Source organism: Poecilia latipinna, unplaced genomic scaffold (assembly GCF_001443285.1).
Source record: "Poecilia latipinna isolate Pla-1442-1.1 unplaced genomic scaffold, P_latipinna-1.0 Scaffold53, whole genome shotgun sequence".
NCBI classification, from domain to species: domain Eukaryota; kingdom Metazoa; phylum Chordata; class Actinopteri; order Cyprinodontiformes; family Poeciliidae; genus Poecilia; species Poecilia latipinna.
The window spans coordinates 578,595-593,092 of record NW_015112669.1 but is presented as its reverse complement, the minus strand read 5'-3'; the positions used below and the strand labels follow the sequence as shown (position 1 = coordinate 593,092).

At 38.3% G+C, this 14,498-nt stretch overlaps 2 protein-coding genes across 2 annotated transcripts in view; both read left to right on the top strand.

Moving 5' to 3' along the window:
* The first annotated feature begins 7,407 nt into the window (after window positions 1-7,407).
* On the top strand, window positions 7,408-9,963 carry LOC106959808 (probable vesicular acetylcholine transporter-A). Its single transcript, XM_015052594.1, has one exon. The coding sequence runs from the start codon at window positions 7,867-7,869 to the stop codon at window positions 9,427-9,429; it is 1,563 nt and encodes a 520-aa protein (XP_014908080.1). The 5' UTR covers window positions 7,408-7,866; the 3' UTR covers window positions 9,430-9,963.
* A 625-nt stretch (window positions 9,964-10,588) lies between these two features.
* Window positions 10,589-14,498, top strand: part of chata (choline O-acetyltransferase a) — a 13,535-nt gene continuing 9,625 nt past the window's right edge. Inside the window, exons 1-7 of the mRNA XM_015052544.1 lie at window positions 10,589-10,713; window positions 11,345-11,410; window positions 11,668-11,859; window positions 12,832-12,950; window positions 13,038-13,091; window positions 13,167-13,347; window positions 14,239-14,416. Of these exons, the coding sequence (XP_014908030.1) occupies window positions 11,363-11,410; window positions 11,668-11,859; window positions 12,832-12,950; window positions 13,038-13,091; window positions 13,167-13,347; window positions 14,239-14,416 (772 nt within the window). The 5' untranslated portion in view covers window positions 10,589-10,713; window positions 11,345-11,362. The remainder of the gene's footprint in view (window positions 10,714-11,344; window positions 11,411-11,667; window positions 11,860-12,831; window positions 12,951-13,037; window positions 13,092-13,166; window positions 13,348-14,238; window positions 14,417-14,498) is intronic.

Below are 14,498 nucleotides of genomic sequence, written 5' to 3'. Positions count from 1 at the left end.
ACCTCATTCTATTTATTTTTGGTACGAGTTTCACCCAAATGTTCAAAATGTGGTTGTTGCACGACAAAATAAATAATACAAAAAATAAATACAGTTAAGCAAAGCATAGTTACAAACCCCTTTATGCAAAACGGATTACCAATGTGCATCACTTCACCACACACAACATAAACAAGCAATCATTTCAGCACAGACACTCGTTCTGGATCTTTTCTTCATTGTGGAAGAACTACTGTGTTGGAAAAAATAGATCAAGTTGTCTGTGGCCAAGGAGGAAATCTCCCCAAAATAATCTAATTTTAGCTAAATAAGTTTTATCTTGACGTCAGGGAGTCAAAAGAGATCCAAAATGGTAGTTTATTTAAGTTTTTTTGGTAAACATAAAAATGTGTGCAAAAGCCATAGTTATTTCTTTCCACAATTTGACTGATCTCTGTATTCAGGATGAAAATGCAATAGTCCTCTAAACAAAATCTCCATTTTTCAATGCCTACACACACACATTTGCACGCATGCACACCCACACACAGATAAGATCAGAAATTATTAAGAACCATTAGATTAACTGGGAAGGTTTCTTAGTTTGACATTCACATACTTATTTTAAAGACAGAGTTCAGTCAAGCAGCAAAACCAATTTGAAAGAATTTATTACATTAGCTGTAATTAGCTGCAATACACATGTGTAACAATGTGTATTGTTACACATTATACCTAATGGTTGTTCTTTTGTGCTTTAATTTTCTCCAGTGTGTCACACGATTAATTGCCATGTTTACCATTTTGACCTTCAAACATCTATAAATAGTTTTGGGTTTTTTTCTCACTTTTGTTTCTGCACACAAATTCTATTTTGCAAAGTTGTCCAAGTGCAATGTTATAAAAACACACTGTTATTTACTGGTTATTACATAATCAAAACTCATACAGTAGGTTTTAAAAACCAAGTATTCAGATCGTTTCGATATATTTAGTGTTACAAAGTATGCACAGCTTTGTAAATGCGTCAATGGAAGTCACTGACCTTGAATAAAAGATGGATATTTTTTTAACATAAATACATTTTAAGTAAATTTTATTTATACCTTGTGTTGCACATGCAATTGGTGACCAAAAACAAATATTGAACAGTCCAACAGACCCATTCAGACAATAAAGTCACATCTTATGAAATCTTTACTTATCGTGTTGCTTTCATGTGCATCTGATGATAAAAGTAGACAATGATAACAGTCTGTATGATGGGATTTGAATGTACACTGGATGTTGTCTGTACAAAATGCTCTAATAAAGTACTGCAGTCACTGGCAAAAAGAAGACATTTTGTGTCTTATGCTTATGGGTGAATAATTATTTCTATGCTTCTATTTCTCTTGTTATACAGTTGAGGTGTATCTTACAAACATTCGATACTAAGGTGAAAATAGGTTTGTATGGGTGCAGGAGTCAGTGTGGGTCATTAAGTTATGGATTTAAGAACAATTGATACTAATAAGGTGAATATTTTTGAAACTATTAGTGTTTTCATTGTGCCCTTTTTAAGTGGCTTAGAGGTGCTTGTGTATTCAAATAAGGGCTCACATTGAGTTTGTCTTCAAATTTTAGACTTTTTAAAAGATATATATATTGATTTTCCTCAAGTATTATGTTTTTTGTTTTTTTGTTTTTTGTTTTATATTTAATAACGATCAGACTTGTTAAAACCAAACTCTTCTCTAAAAGTCATATGCACATGCCATGGAAGTAAAAATGCCAAAAGGTCACAAGTCTTATTTCCTGATGAAGAAGTCGAACTAGAACTAGAAGCTGGGGGAAAAAAATGTTGCTTATGTAAAATAAAAACCACAAAGGTCTATCTGTAGAATATATCCAGTGAGTATTTATCAACTAACAAGAAGGAGTGTTTTTTTAAGAGATTTTGTGGAACAAGTGGCCTTTACTCATTAGCAAGTCGACTGGGAGAAGGGCAGAGGGAGAAGGGAAAGAAATGTAGCAAATATCCTGGAGCTGAGAGTCAAACTCAGCAGCTGCTTTGAGGTCTGTAGTTTCCATATATGGCGCTCCTGCTCTACCACTGTGTCTCTTGGCACCCTGATTTTATTTTGTATGTTCTTCTCCATATATTATGACTTCCAAATCAATTCACCGTTAGTTGGGGAGACAGGACTTTGACCTTTTTGTTCAGTGTCACTATTCACTGGAGCTTCAGGGAACTGAAGAACATTTTGCAAGTAATAATAATAATAATAATAATAATAATAATAATAATAATAATAATAATAATAATAATAATGATAATAAAAGACCTGCAATATCAGTTTATTTTTTGAAAGGCATGCCTACTCTATTATATGAAATAAAAAATAACATGCAAATGAAAAAAAAACTGAACAAATTAGTGATTTTTTTTTACAAACTCTAAACTCTAGTTATATAATGAATTAAGATTTTGAAACTAGACACTTTATTAAGTTATTGCTAAAACCTTTTGAAAAAACAATCTCATTTAAGGAGTTTATTAGTAGCTAATATTAATGTGTCGTCATACATGATGCGCAGAGATTAATTATTTAAAACATACAGGCTTAACATTTTACATCACATAACTGCTGGATTATGTTATACTTTGAATCCGAATGTCTGGCGGGAGAGCAGGGTTTGCTTTTTTTTTTTTTTTTTCATCCGCTTTCCCTCTCTTACAATCAAACATATTCAGGTACTTAGAGTTCACTGAGGATTATGTCTGGTCAACCAATGAAGTTTTCATATGGGCTTTTTGAGAGGATTACATAGCAATATGAGCACAAGTGCTGCAGAAAGGGGGGAATCTGAGGGAGGCAGGGAGGACTGTTCGAGAAGGAAAAATGAAGCAGCATGAATGAGAGCCATTTTCTGGGAAATGAGCAGAGAAAACAGCATTGCATCATCAGCCCAATCAATGTGGAGGTCATGTTGTGGTATTAGCATAGATTGCATTGAGTTATTGATATTGTTTTGCTCGTCAAACACCATGTCAGAGTAACCCAGCTCTGCCATTAAACAGCACGATAATGAAATAATTTGTTGCATATAATGAAAATCACATTTCCCCCAAAACTGCAATGGAGCCTGTTACTTTACAATAAAGAAAAAAAAAAAGAAAACAGTTTTTAAACTGAGTTGCAAAATCTTTTTTGTAAAAGAAAAAAAAAATCAGATTTTATCTGGAACACCTCATGACAAGCTTGAAACGGTCACAATGAAATGAGGTGAAATGTCAAACTGACGCATCAGGTTTACCAAAGTCTCCTTCTGTGATAGGGACTGTTTGATGTGAAGCTGATTATATCACAGCAGATACATGCACAGTCATTCAGTATCTGAAACATACTGCTTTGCAGTATGTCTTACAAAGCAAGAGATACTGAATGACTGTATCTCTTGTGCTCAGCTTTAGAAAATCGATTCTAAAGCTGAGCACAGCTGATCTCAAGTCAGTCCAGAGAATCTGCAAAGTCCCACTAGTTTTATGTGTACAGTGAGTACTTTATTTTAATTAATATATCACATTATTTTATTTTTACTGAAAAGCATTCTAAAGTCTATGGACTTTGAGCTAGCATTTTTGATTCTGCTTGCAAAAGTACAAATTTATTTATTTATTTTTTGATGTACTAAGCAATATTCTAATCCTCTCTCTTTAAAACTGTTCAGTTAAACATCCCAGGCCATTAAAAACAACCAAACACTGTGATCCCTCGGCTAGTCAGTTAATATTTGATGACATGTCCATGCTGCATGTTGGCTGCTGTGGGTCAGGGATTTTTGCCTGGCTGCTAGAAATGAATACTTTGGCAAATGCTCATGATTACATGGTTATCTCGAATCTCCTCGAACAAGCTTCAAATCACATCAGGGCAGATTCATTAAAACTAAAAAAACAAAACATAAAAAAAAAAAAAAAATCTAAGAGAGCGAGGTTTATAAACTGAATGCCTTTCTTTATCTGTCTCGTTTCTGAGTGTATGCGTGCATGTGTTTGAGATACAAAGAGATTAAGTCCAGGGCAGCCTCCTGGGTGAACCAGCAGCCAATGCTGGAGTTTGGACCTTCATGGCTCTGCCTGTAAGCTTTCCAGCTGCAGTACGTTCACCGAGGGAAACAAAATGTGATTATCAAAGCTGCTCGCCATCTGACGTAACATTTCATCTAAAAATAAAACAGGAACCTGTTGAGCCTCCTTTTTGGTTTGAATCCCAGGATTTATTAGCCGGGTCTTAACTTGTGCACGTCACACAACGTTTTATGTGGGGAAAACAACGATCTGAATTGTGGTTTGTTTTTTGTGGATGCTAACAAACATAGTCGGGGAAGTTTCTGGCTTACTCCTTTCCGCTACTGCTTTTTTTTTATAAGTCTACCATTTTCCAAACACCGTCCACTGAGCTAAATGGGACAGAAACTTAGAGGAAGGATAGTGTGTGAAAATGAAATCTAATTTTGTCACAAAGTCAAAATATTTTCCAGGCCCACTTAGGATAAGCTGATTACAGTCTAAAACACACTCATTTTGGTCAGGTCGAATGCAAATGTTTTATTCCAGAAGTTTAAATATCACTAAGTAATAAGGCATGAGGTCAATGTCAATAACAACGTTACATGTGTGTTTGCTTTGCACTGTGATAGACTTGTGACCTGTCCAGAAAAAAACTCACCCACTGACCAACGTAAATAAGTGCCAGATGACAGAAAGCCTTCCACTCCCCAACCGGTCCCCTCACTATGCCACACCCTTCAACTCTGCATGCTTTACTCAACTCAAAAACTGAATAACTTGATGACTGGAAATAAAAGGGGTATGAGGACATCTGGTGGCTGAACAATAAAATAGTTTCTTTTATCAAGTGGATCTGCAAGATAACAAAATAGGTGTTGAAACCTATTTGTTTACTCCTTGGTGTGTCAGAAAATATGTGCACACAATTCCCTGCTGCAACTCCTTTTGCTTCAAACGAGGCTGATGCTAAATTCAATGAACATATGGAAACTGAATAATTCCTAGATAGATATAAAAAATTTTTCTTGTACATTGTCTTCCCTACTCAGCTGTACAGTTTTTTAAAACCTTATGTTGTAAATTTGTCTTTAAGATGCATCAATCTATTCTCATTTTCCATTTTCTTTTACCTTTGTCTGAATATTCACTTATCTTAACGAGCTGCTGTGACACCCACATTTCCGCAATAAAGGATGTTTCTATTCTATCCCATTCTATGCTATTTTTGCCCTTATGATAAGAAAATGCTCCTGCCTCTCTTTATCTGGTTTCCATGGTTTTATGTGCATGATTCACCTCTCACATTTATATGATCTTTTTGAATGTCTTCAAAAAGATCATATCAATCCCAGCCTGTTCCTTTCTTGTCCAAAGACCAATAAATTACTCAGAATTTACTATGAAGGTGAGTTATTTATGAATGAAAAGCATCTGTGAACATCAATCTTTTTCAGTTCTTGTCGCAGGGTGTGGACCATCCCAACACATGAATGTGATTTGGCCTAAACTATTTCACTTTATCTATGTTTGTGTGTTAATGCTGTTTAAGTTGCTGGAATGTTTTTCTGCTAGGATCGTTTCTCTTGATTTGTCTGTCATCACCACAGTCTCAGGATTTCTTCCTTGTCTCTAATAAAAAGGAAGACACAAATTGTCTAATCAACACATTCCTCCACCCAATGAAACGCTCTCATCTGACCAGTGTCTTTCTTGTGCGACAAGGTAAGTTTACATGGATTGAATAGAGCTGCAGAGAAGTTCGGATAGTATTTTTGATTCAATGGTGCTTTAAACTCTGCAGCTTTTATCTGTCTACTGAGCTCCTTTGTCTTCAATGTGCTGTTTTTGTCCCCCGATGTTCTCTAAAGCAACCCGTGAAACCTCCGAAGAACAACTGGATTCATAGTGAGCCTAATTTTACTAATAAGTGACTCCTGCACCGGATTTAAAGTATTTTTAATTAAGCAAATAAAGTCATTTCCTATCCAAAAAGTCAACCCCAAAAACGGAGACTGTAAAAGTTTGCAAAATCCGTCACTACGCGCTCAGAGAATCATTCAAAACATAAGATTCAGCAACAGCTGCATAGACCTGTTTGTGTCAGTAGATGGCAGTGTCGAAAAGCATTTAAACTCGTCTGTGAGCGGAGTATTCAAGAATACACATGGATGGATGGATGGATGGAAACAGTGTTTTGTGCATCATACATTACGCTTCAACCTCAGAAAAGAACATATATTTTTTCATTAGTTGGAGCGGTTATTTTGTTTATTACGTTATTTCACCTTTATGTTATTTCATGTTGAACCTCTTTGACTCAACCCCGCTCTCTACCCTAAATGATACCGAGTTTGCATATTTCTGTTTCAAACAAAGGCTATAATTTTTTTAAACCATGAACACCACGCTGCTACTTTTCTGAAGCTAACAAAAGGGTGTTTTATCAAATCTGTGGATTGCTGGTATGCTGAAAACAAAATATCCTAAGGAAGATTAAGATATTTCAACTTTAGCATCATATCTAGTTCAACTCCTAAAATTCTGCTGTGGCTTTTGGTTCGGTTATCTTAAAATGAACCCAATCTCAAGCCAAAGGTTTCCAGAACTTTGGAAAACGTTCTGTTAGAGCCTTTGCGAAAGGCGCAGACTAAAAAGTAATAGACCTTTCGAGAAAAATATGTGTAAAAAGGCAGCCAAGAAGAATGTGTAAGATTTAAATAATTAAATTTTCAGATGTGGGAGATACTTGATTGGTCATAATTCACAAACGGAATAAAAGTCCAAGAGTTTATAGGCTTTTTATTATTATGTTTTTTTTTTTGTTTGTTTTTTTTTTTGTTTTTTTTTTGTTTTTTTTGTTTTTTTTTTTGTTAATAAAGTTACGACAGACTGATTCCCTAAATGAGTTCTGCACAAACTAGAATTCCTCTTGTCCGGCAGGAGAACGGGAGAAGAAAAAAATAACTCTGGAGCTGTCCACTCGCGTGTGGTGCTGAAAAGATACGTTTCCATAATTAATCTGTGTACATCTCGCTTACGTTTTGTTGTTATATTCTTAACTACAAGTTTGTTTTTATCTCGTATATATCCATTAAAAGTTGCCTCAAATAATCAATTATGTTTGCTGCTGTATAAGATGTTTTAACTTCTAAACAAAAAAAAAAATATATATATATATATATATGTAAGAAAAACAAATGCTCCTGAAAACGCATCTGCAGCTCTGCTTTGATGCGACTGACTGGACAGCAGTGCGCACTCGGGATTTTGTGTTTAATTAGCATAAAAGATCTGCTGGAGAGCAGCAGGACGGTGCGTCACAGCCATGGACCAAGATGGGAGGGGGCGGGGGGATACCTATGGGAGTCAACAAGCAGCTGTGTGTATTCCTTCCATCAGCCGACAAAAGCCGAACCCGGATGATGTGAAATGATGACTTAGCTCAGCGTGTTACAGGTGGCTGGAGACAGCTGGGTGCGACCGGGAGCCGGCGAGGCGCAGCAGCAAAAAACGGACCGCCGATAGAGCCACTGCGCTCCGGATGAAACCCTCAACTTGTGAGTCTTGGAGTCCGGATCCCGCGCGTCACCTGACGGGATGTGAGGCTATGAAGCAACAAGAGGGAATGGTGATAAAACGAGTCCAAGTCACGGAAGTGGAAGAAGGCGTCCGAGGAAAGGACAGTGCAAGGGAAAGAGAAGAGGTAAAGGAGCGGAAAGTTATTTAGTTCATCGGGGAAGCAGAGGCAGAGCAGATGTGCGTAATTCTGTAAAAACGAACTCGGGGAGAAGAATTTATACATCAAAAAAAAGAGAAGAAGAAAAAAAATCATGGAGCCAGAGGGGATCACGGAGGAGCAAGCTACTAATGTGGCACAATCTGCCGCCTCAAAACTGTCCCAGATGGGCGAAAGAACTAAACAGCTGGGCAACGTTATCCAAGACCCAGAACGACAGAAACGCGTAATTCTCGTAATAGTGTGTGTTGCACTTTTATTAGACAACATGCTTTACATGGTAATTGTGCCAATTATACCCGATTATCTGGAAGGGTTGCAGAAAGCAGCGGATCAGGAACAGCCAGCTGCTGCGCCGCACACCAACTCCACCAACAGCACCATCCACAGAGCGGCCGAGGGGAACTTCGACCTGCAGATAGGCGTCCTGTTCGCCTCCAAGGCCATCCTGCAGCTGCTGGTGAACCCGCTGAGCGGCACCTTCATAGACAGGGTGGGCTACGACATCCCGCTGTTCATTGGGCTCAACATAATGTTCCTCTCCACCCTCACGTTCGCCTTCGCTGAGAACTACGCGACCCTGTTCCTGGCGCGCAGCATCCAGGGCCTCGGCTCGGCTTTCGCGGACACCTCAGGCATCGCTCTCATCGCGGACAAGTTCACGGAGGAGTCTGAGAGAAGCAAAGCCCTGGGCATCGCCTTGGCTTTCATCTCTTTCGGAAGTTTGGTCGCACCGCCCTTCGGAGGGGTCCTGTATGAGTTTGCGGGAAAGCAGGCGCCTTTTCTGATCCTGGCCTGCATCTGCCTCACCGATGGAGTCCTGTGTCTGGCTGTGCTCAAGCCCTTCTCCAACAGGGAGAGGGAAAACATGCCCGTGGGGACCCCGATCTACAAGCTGATGATTGACCCATACATAGCTGTGGTGGGGGGAGCTCTGATCGTCTGCAACATACCACTCGCCTTCCTGGAGCCAACCATCGCAAACTGGATGGAGGAAAACATGAACGCCAGCGAGTGGGAGATCGGCATGACTTGGTTCCCTGCGTTCTTCCCGCATGTGTTAGGGGTGTATCTCACTGTGAAACTTGCAGCCAAGTACCCTCACCTGCAGTGGTTCTACGGGGCCATAGGCATGGTGTTCATAGGGGCCAGCTCCTGCACGGTGCCGGCCTGCAAGAACTTCGGGCAGCTCATGATCCCGCTGTGCGGCATCTGCTTCGGCATCGCCTTCGTGGACACGGCGCTCCTGCCCACGCTGGGCTTCCTCGTAGATGTGCGCCACGTCTCAGTGTACGGCAGCGTGTACGCCATAGCGGACATCTCCTACTGCGTCGCCTACGCCCTGGGGCCCGTCGTAGCCGGTCAGATCGTGCACGACTTGGGCTTCGTTCAGCTGAACTTGGGCATGGGGCTCGCCAACGTCCTTTACGCGCCGGCGCTGCTTCTCCTGAAGAACGTGACGCAGATTAAGACTTCTTTCTCAGAGCGCAACATGCTGCTGGAGGACGGCCCCACGGGTCTGTACGACACGATTAAGATGGAACAACGGGAGAAGAAGAGAAAAGGTCTGTGCACAACTATTGATGAGAGCGGCATCGAGACTTTTGTCCAGCGCTCGCACTCGGAGGAGGAATCATCAGGAGGAGAGTACGCGTAAAAAAAAGAAAGAAAGAAATTAATATAAAAAAATAAAGACCTTTAAGCTGTATGTGAAATTTAAAAAAAGTGCCAATGTGTGTATACGTTTTGATTAAGATTGTGAAAATATATCAGCGTGCAACGATACCTGTGGGTTTGTCCAATCAAGTGGTCGCAACTTTGTTTTACAATGGGAATTTAGTAAAAATGAAAAAAAAATACAAAATGATGAGATTAATGTCTGTTCATCTTCTGGTCACTGTAACAGATTCTGACTCTTCAGGGAATATAGTGCAAACGTGTTTTAAGGAAATGTAATGTATGCGTCTTTTAAATGCCACCTATAATCATGTTGCTTATGAATGAAATATGCAAACTAACGTGTTGAAGGGCAGAAGTACGGGAATTACCTGGAAATCTGCCTCTTGTGGAGTATTTACACTCTAATTTTAAATGAATTATGTGCTTCTGGAATGCAAAGCCTGAAATGATCTGTGACTGTACATACATGTATATTCATGTACATAATTAAAAGAACAATATGCGAACAATACCGATGTTTTATGTCGTTTATTTGCGCAGTAACCTCGATTATTATACAGTGTGCTATATTATCAATTCCTTCAAGTCAAGAGGTAGCAAATGTTTTTTTCTAAAAAACATACAAAAAATGTAAAACATGAAGGCATTTAAGGGTTGTATTTTTGCAGACATTTCAAAAATATATATAAACTATAATCATACAGTAAAATAAAAATTCCTCTTATAAAAATGACTAATTGAAGTTTTTAGTAATTTAAGAAATTTTAATTTTTGATGTTGAAAATGCAAATCTTTTCTTAGTAAGAAACAGTTCCATGCAAATAGTGAGGGAAAAAACTGGGAAGTGTCTGATGAAAAGGTGTTAAGATCTCAGTTGCTGGTTGTTGCCTAAATAAGGTGGAGTGACAATCAGAGTTGCCAAACAAAGTTCTCGGCGAATAGCAGGACTTCTGGGAGGAGCCAGGCTGCCTGGAGGCTGAGGGATCCTCTCAGCATCTCTCTTGAGCCAGCAACGGAGTTGTACTGATGCCGTGAAAGGGAGGAGAAAAGATGCTCAAATTGACAAAGGACAGAAATTGAGAAATTTGGAGGATTTTTCTTCTTCTTCTTCTTCTTCTTCTTCTTCTTCTTCTTCTTCTTCTTCTTCTTCTTCTTCTTCTTCTTCTTCTTCTATTCCACAAAAGACTTCTAGTTATGATGCATCGTCATGAATTCACTGTCTCAGCTTCAGGAAGAGTAAAATTTTCTTACTGTATGTGAGGTGAGTAAAATATTTTATCTCTATTTTAGTTGAAAGAAGACAAATATTAACGATTAAGATTTTGTTGATTTAATTTATTTTTATTAGTTAATTTTTCATTTCACAATTCACCTTATTCAGGTGATATTTTTTAACATTACTATGAAAAGGCCAATGTTTTATAAAGGAAAATTACACTATTTTATAGATATATATACATTACTTTACATTGTGTGACAAAATTGTTCGTATGTTGCTCTACTTTCGTAAAACTAAGACTTAGGTAAATCTCAAAGACCTTCAACCTCTCGATGACCCTTCTTGGTTTTACACACAAAAGGTGTAAAACAATTCAACATATGTGTTACTTCTTCCTTCTACTTTAAAGACTGACACCTGAAATGCAGTCTGCTGAACATTTTTGGTTGCTTATTTATACAGAAGCACCATGATAAAGAAAAAAGAAGTGTTTTAAAAAGCCAAATGAAAGAATAGAAATGCAAATAAGATAATTTACATTAAAACAATGGACGCAATAAAGGTTTTCTCCCTGCAATAGTATTGTTTTATAAAAGCATCATTACATACTACACCTTCAAAATGTAGTCATAAATGGAAAATTTAAACTCTCATGTCTCTACCTTCTCGACAGTCACAGCGTGTCACCAAGATGCCAATCCGGAACCAGGAGTCTTTCAAAGATTCTGCTAGCGGAGATGTAAATATGGCTTTTAGTTCCGTTTAAATGCGAATGAAACAAAAAACTTGCAAAATAACATGTTGACTAATGCCTGAGAAATCTCATAGTTATTGAAGTTAAATAAGGAAAAGGAAAAAAAAATGTAAATTGTGTTGTCAGACAGAATAAACTAGGAAATTTTTTTTGATGAAATGAGTGATTGATTAAGCTATTTAGTTTCAAGTTTTTATGGGTCATGTGTTGCTAAAGCTCACCGACTCAAATATGTTGCCCAGGCTCTGCCAAAGCTGCCGTTGCCCAGCCTCAGTGAGACTCTGGACACATACCTGAGATGCATGAAGCACCTGCTCACTGAAGAACAATTCAACAAGACCCAGAACATCGTGAAGCAATTTGGAGCTCCTGGAGGAGTGGGAGAGCTGCTGCAGAGCAAACTTGTGGAGAGGAGGGAGAAAAAGGCAAACTGGGTAAATACAACTTTTTTATATATATAAAGAATTGGAAGTAATGTACTTAAAGATTTAGAAATCTAAAAAGATTTACTGAAAGATTCGTTTATCGACACAACAGCACTTGAATAACTTATAGCCAACTCAAAAGAAGTTTTAACCAAATTTTTATGATAATTGAAGGCACATCTCTGTAAATTCCTATCTGATTATTTCAATAATCCAGATTAAAAAAGGATCATGTTTTATACATATTCAAAGCAGAGAGATAGATTTCAAGTGTTACATTTCTGTTGAAATTCAACATTTAAGGTTTATTTTGAGTAAGGTTATTTGATATTAGACCAATGAAAACTTATTTTCAATACAAAAATGTCAGTCTACTGAAAAGCAGAGCGACTTGACTCAAAACTTATTCTGAGCTCATTTTGTATGAATTACAGCAATAATGGAGAGTAGAGGAGATCAACCTGTGACTCTGCTCAAGGTCTTATGGAAGCACAGGTTGCCTTTGACGTTGCCTGCATTTCTTCCTTCCACTCAACTTTAGTTGTCCTTGTCCACAGTCTTCTGTGAACAGATTGCTTCATCAGGAATTAACATTTGTGCCTTAAGCTCCTTTTGGAAGACATCATTCACCATCTGCTGGACAACAGTCACAGCAATTAGTGTTCCTCTTGATTGTATGGCCACATTTCCACGTTTTCTGTATTAAAAATGAAGCTTTGTTGCTCTTATGTAATCCGATAAATTTCATTATTTTTCTTAGCTGACATCCATTATCAACAAAAAAAATGTGTCAGAAATAAGAAATATTGAAATATTTTACTGTGTGTTTTGCATTGATGCATCTTGTTTCACTTCTTTAATGTCTGAACTAAATTAATGTTCCGCTTTGAGATGCAACTGTGCTTCTATTCACATTTAGATGTCTTTTTTGTACTTTCTTCTTTTGTTTGTTTGTTGTTTATTTCATGCAAAACCTTCCAGGTTTATGATTACTGGCTGAACGACATGTACCTGAACAACAGACTGGCTCTGCCCGTCAACTCGAGCCCTGCAATGGTTTTTCCCCAACAGAACTTCAAAGCTCCCATCGACTCTTTAAGGTTTGAAACAAATGAAACCATTTTAAGGACAGGATTTAATGTGCATGCGGTCTGAGCTTTGAAACAAAGCATGGTTTCTGTTTCTAGGTTTGCTGCACACTTGATTTCAGGGGTTTTGGAGTACAAGACTCTTCTTGATGCGTAAGTCACCATGAAATTATCCAGTTCAGAAAAAAATACTGAATGACAGTCATAGGCATGCGTTCCCATGTGTAGTCGTGCCCTGCCTGTGGATTACGCCCGGGGCCAGTTGTCTGGTAAACCCCTGTGCATGGAGCAGTACTACCGCCTCTTTACGTCATATCGCCTACCGGGGCCTGACAGGGACACACTGGTGGCCCAGGAGAGCAGCGTGATGCCAGAGCCTGAACACATCATTGTGGCTTGTAAGAACCAGGTGAGACACAAAGAAACACATAAGTACATTTATTAAACAGCAATTGCATTAAACCTAATCCAAAGAAAGAATCTTGGTGGTCTGAGTGGAGAAGCAGGACAGAAGCTTGATAAAAATGATTTAGAGTAAAACGAGATCTATTAATATTATTATTGTATCTAGTGTGATAGTCGTTGGGTTATCAGCTTACAGGTTCATGTTTAATAATGTCAGAAGCCCAAAAGATCTGTTTGCTACTTAACTGAACATCTCCAAGGACCAACAAGGTTTCTTTGATCTTGATGGTAGAATTACAAGATGAAATTTAAAGATTGGTTTAGGGCAGAGGTGTCAAACTCCAGTCCTGGAGGGCCACTGTCCTGCAACCTTTAGATGTGCCTCTGCTGCACCACACCTGAATAGAATAATTAGATCATTAGCAAGGACCCTTGCTAATGACCTAACTTATCTACATAAGAAGGAGGTAATTAAGCCATTAGATTCCGGTGTTTTGTACCTGTGGCACATCTCAAAACTGCAGGACATTGGCCCTTGAGGACTGGAGTTTGACACCTCTGGTTTAGGGAGTAAAATGGATCATTTTTATCTGTGGATTGGCTGCAGCCTCTAGCCTTAAAGTTCAGAGAGTCTTTGAGATGTAGAAAATACTTTTTGAGAGAAACAAGAACAGTCAAACAGCTGGGGTGTTTGATATAAATATATTCAAGACATAATTTCTTGAAAGAATAATGTCACCAAATAGATTCAATAAAATTACTTGGATTTTGCACTCTTTTAATTTGTGTGTTGTGTTCATGATACAGAAACCCATCAGCTTGATATGAAGGAGACTGCAGATGAGCCAGTGAGTTAAAAAAAAATCTTCTTATGTCTCATCTGAACCTCTTGCAGTTCTTCGTTCTGGATGTGGTGATCAATTTTAGGAGACTGAATGAAAAAGATCTGCTGACTCAGCTGGAAAAGATATCCAAGATGGCTAGCAGTGAGGATGAGCCTGTTCCACCTATCGGTCTTCTCACGTCAGATGGACGGACAGAGTGGGCGGAGGCTCGCAGTGTACTAATGAGAGGTGCATTTTTTTTTTTTTTTTTTTTTTTTTTTTTTAAAAAATTTTATTTTTTTTTTAAAAAATTTTTTTTTCCAACAATTAT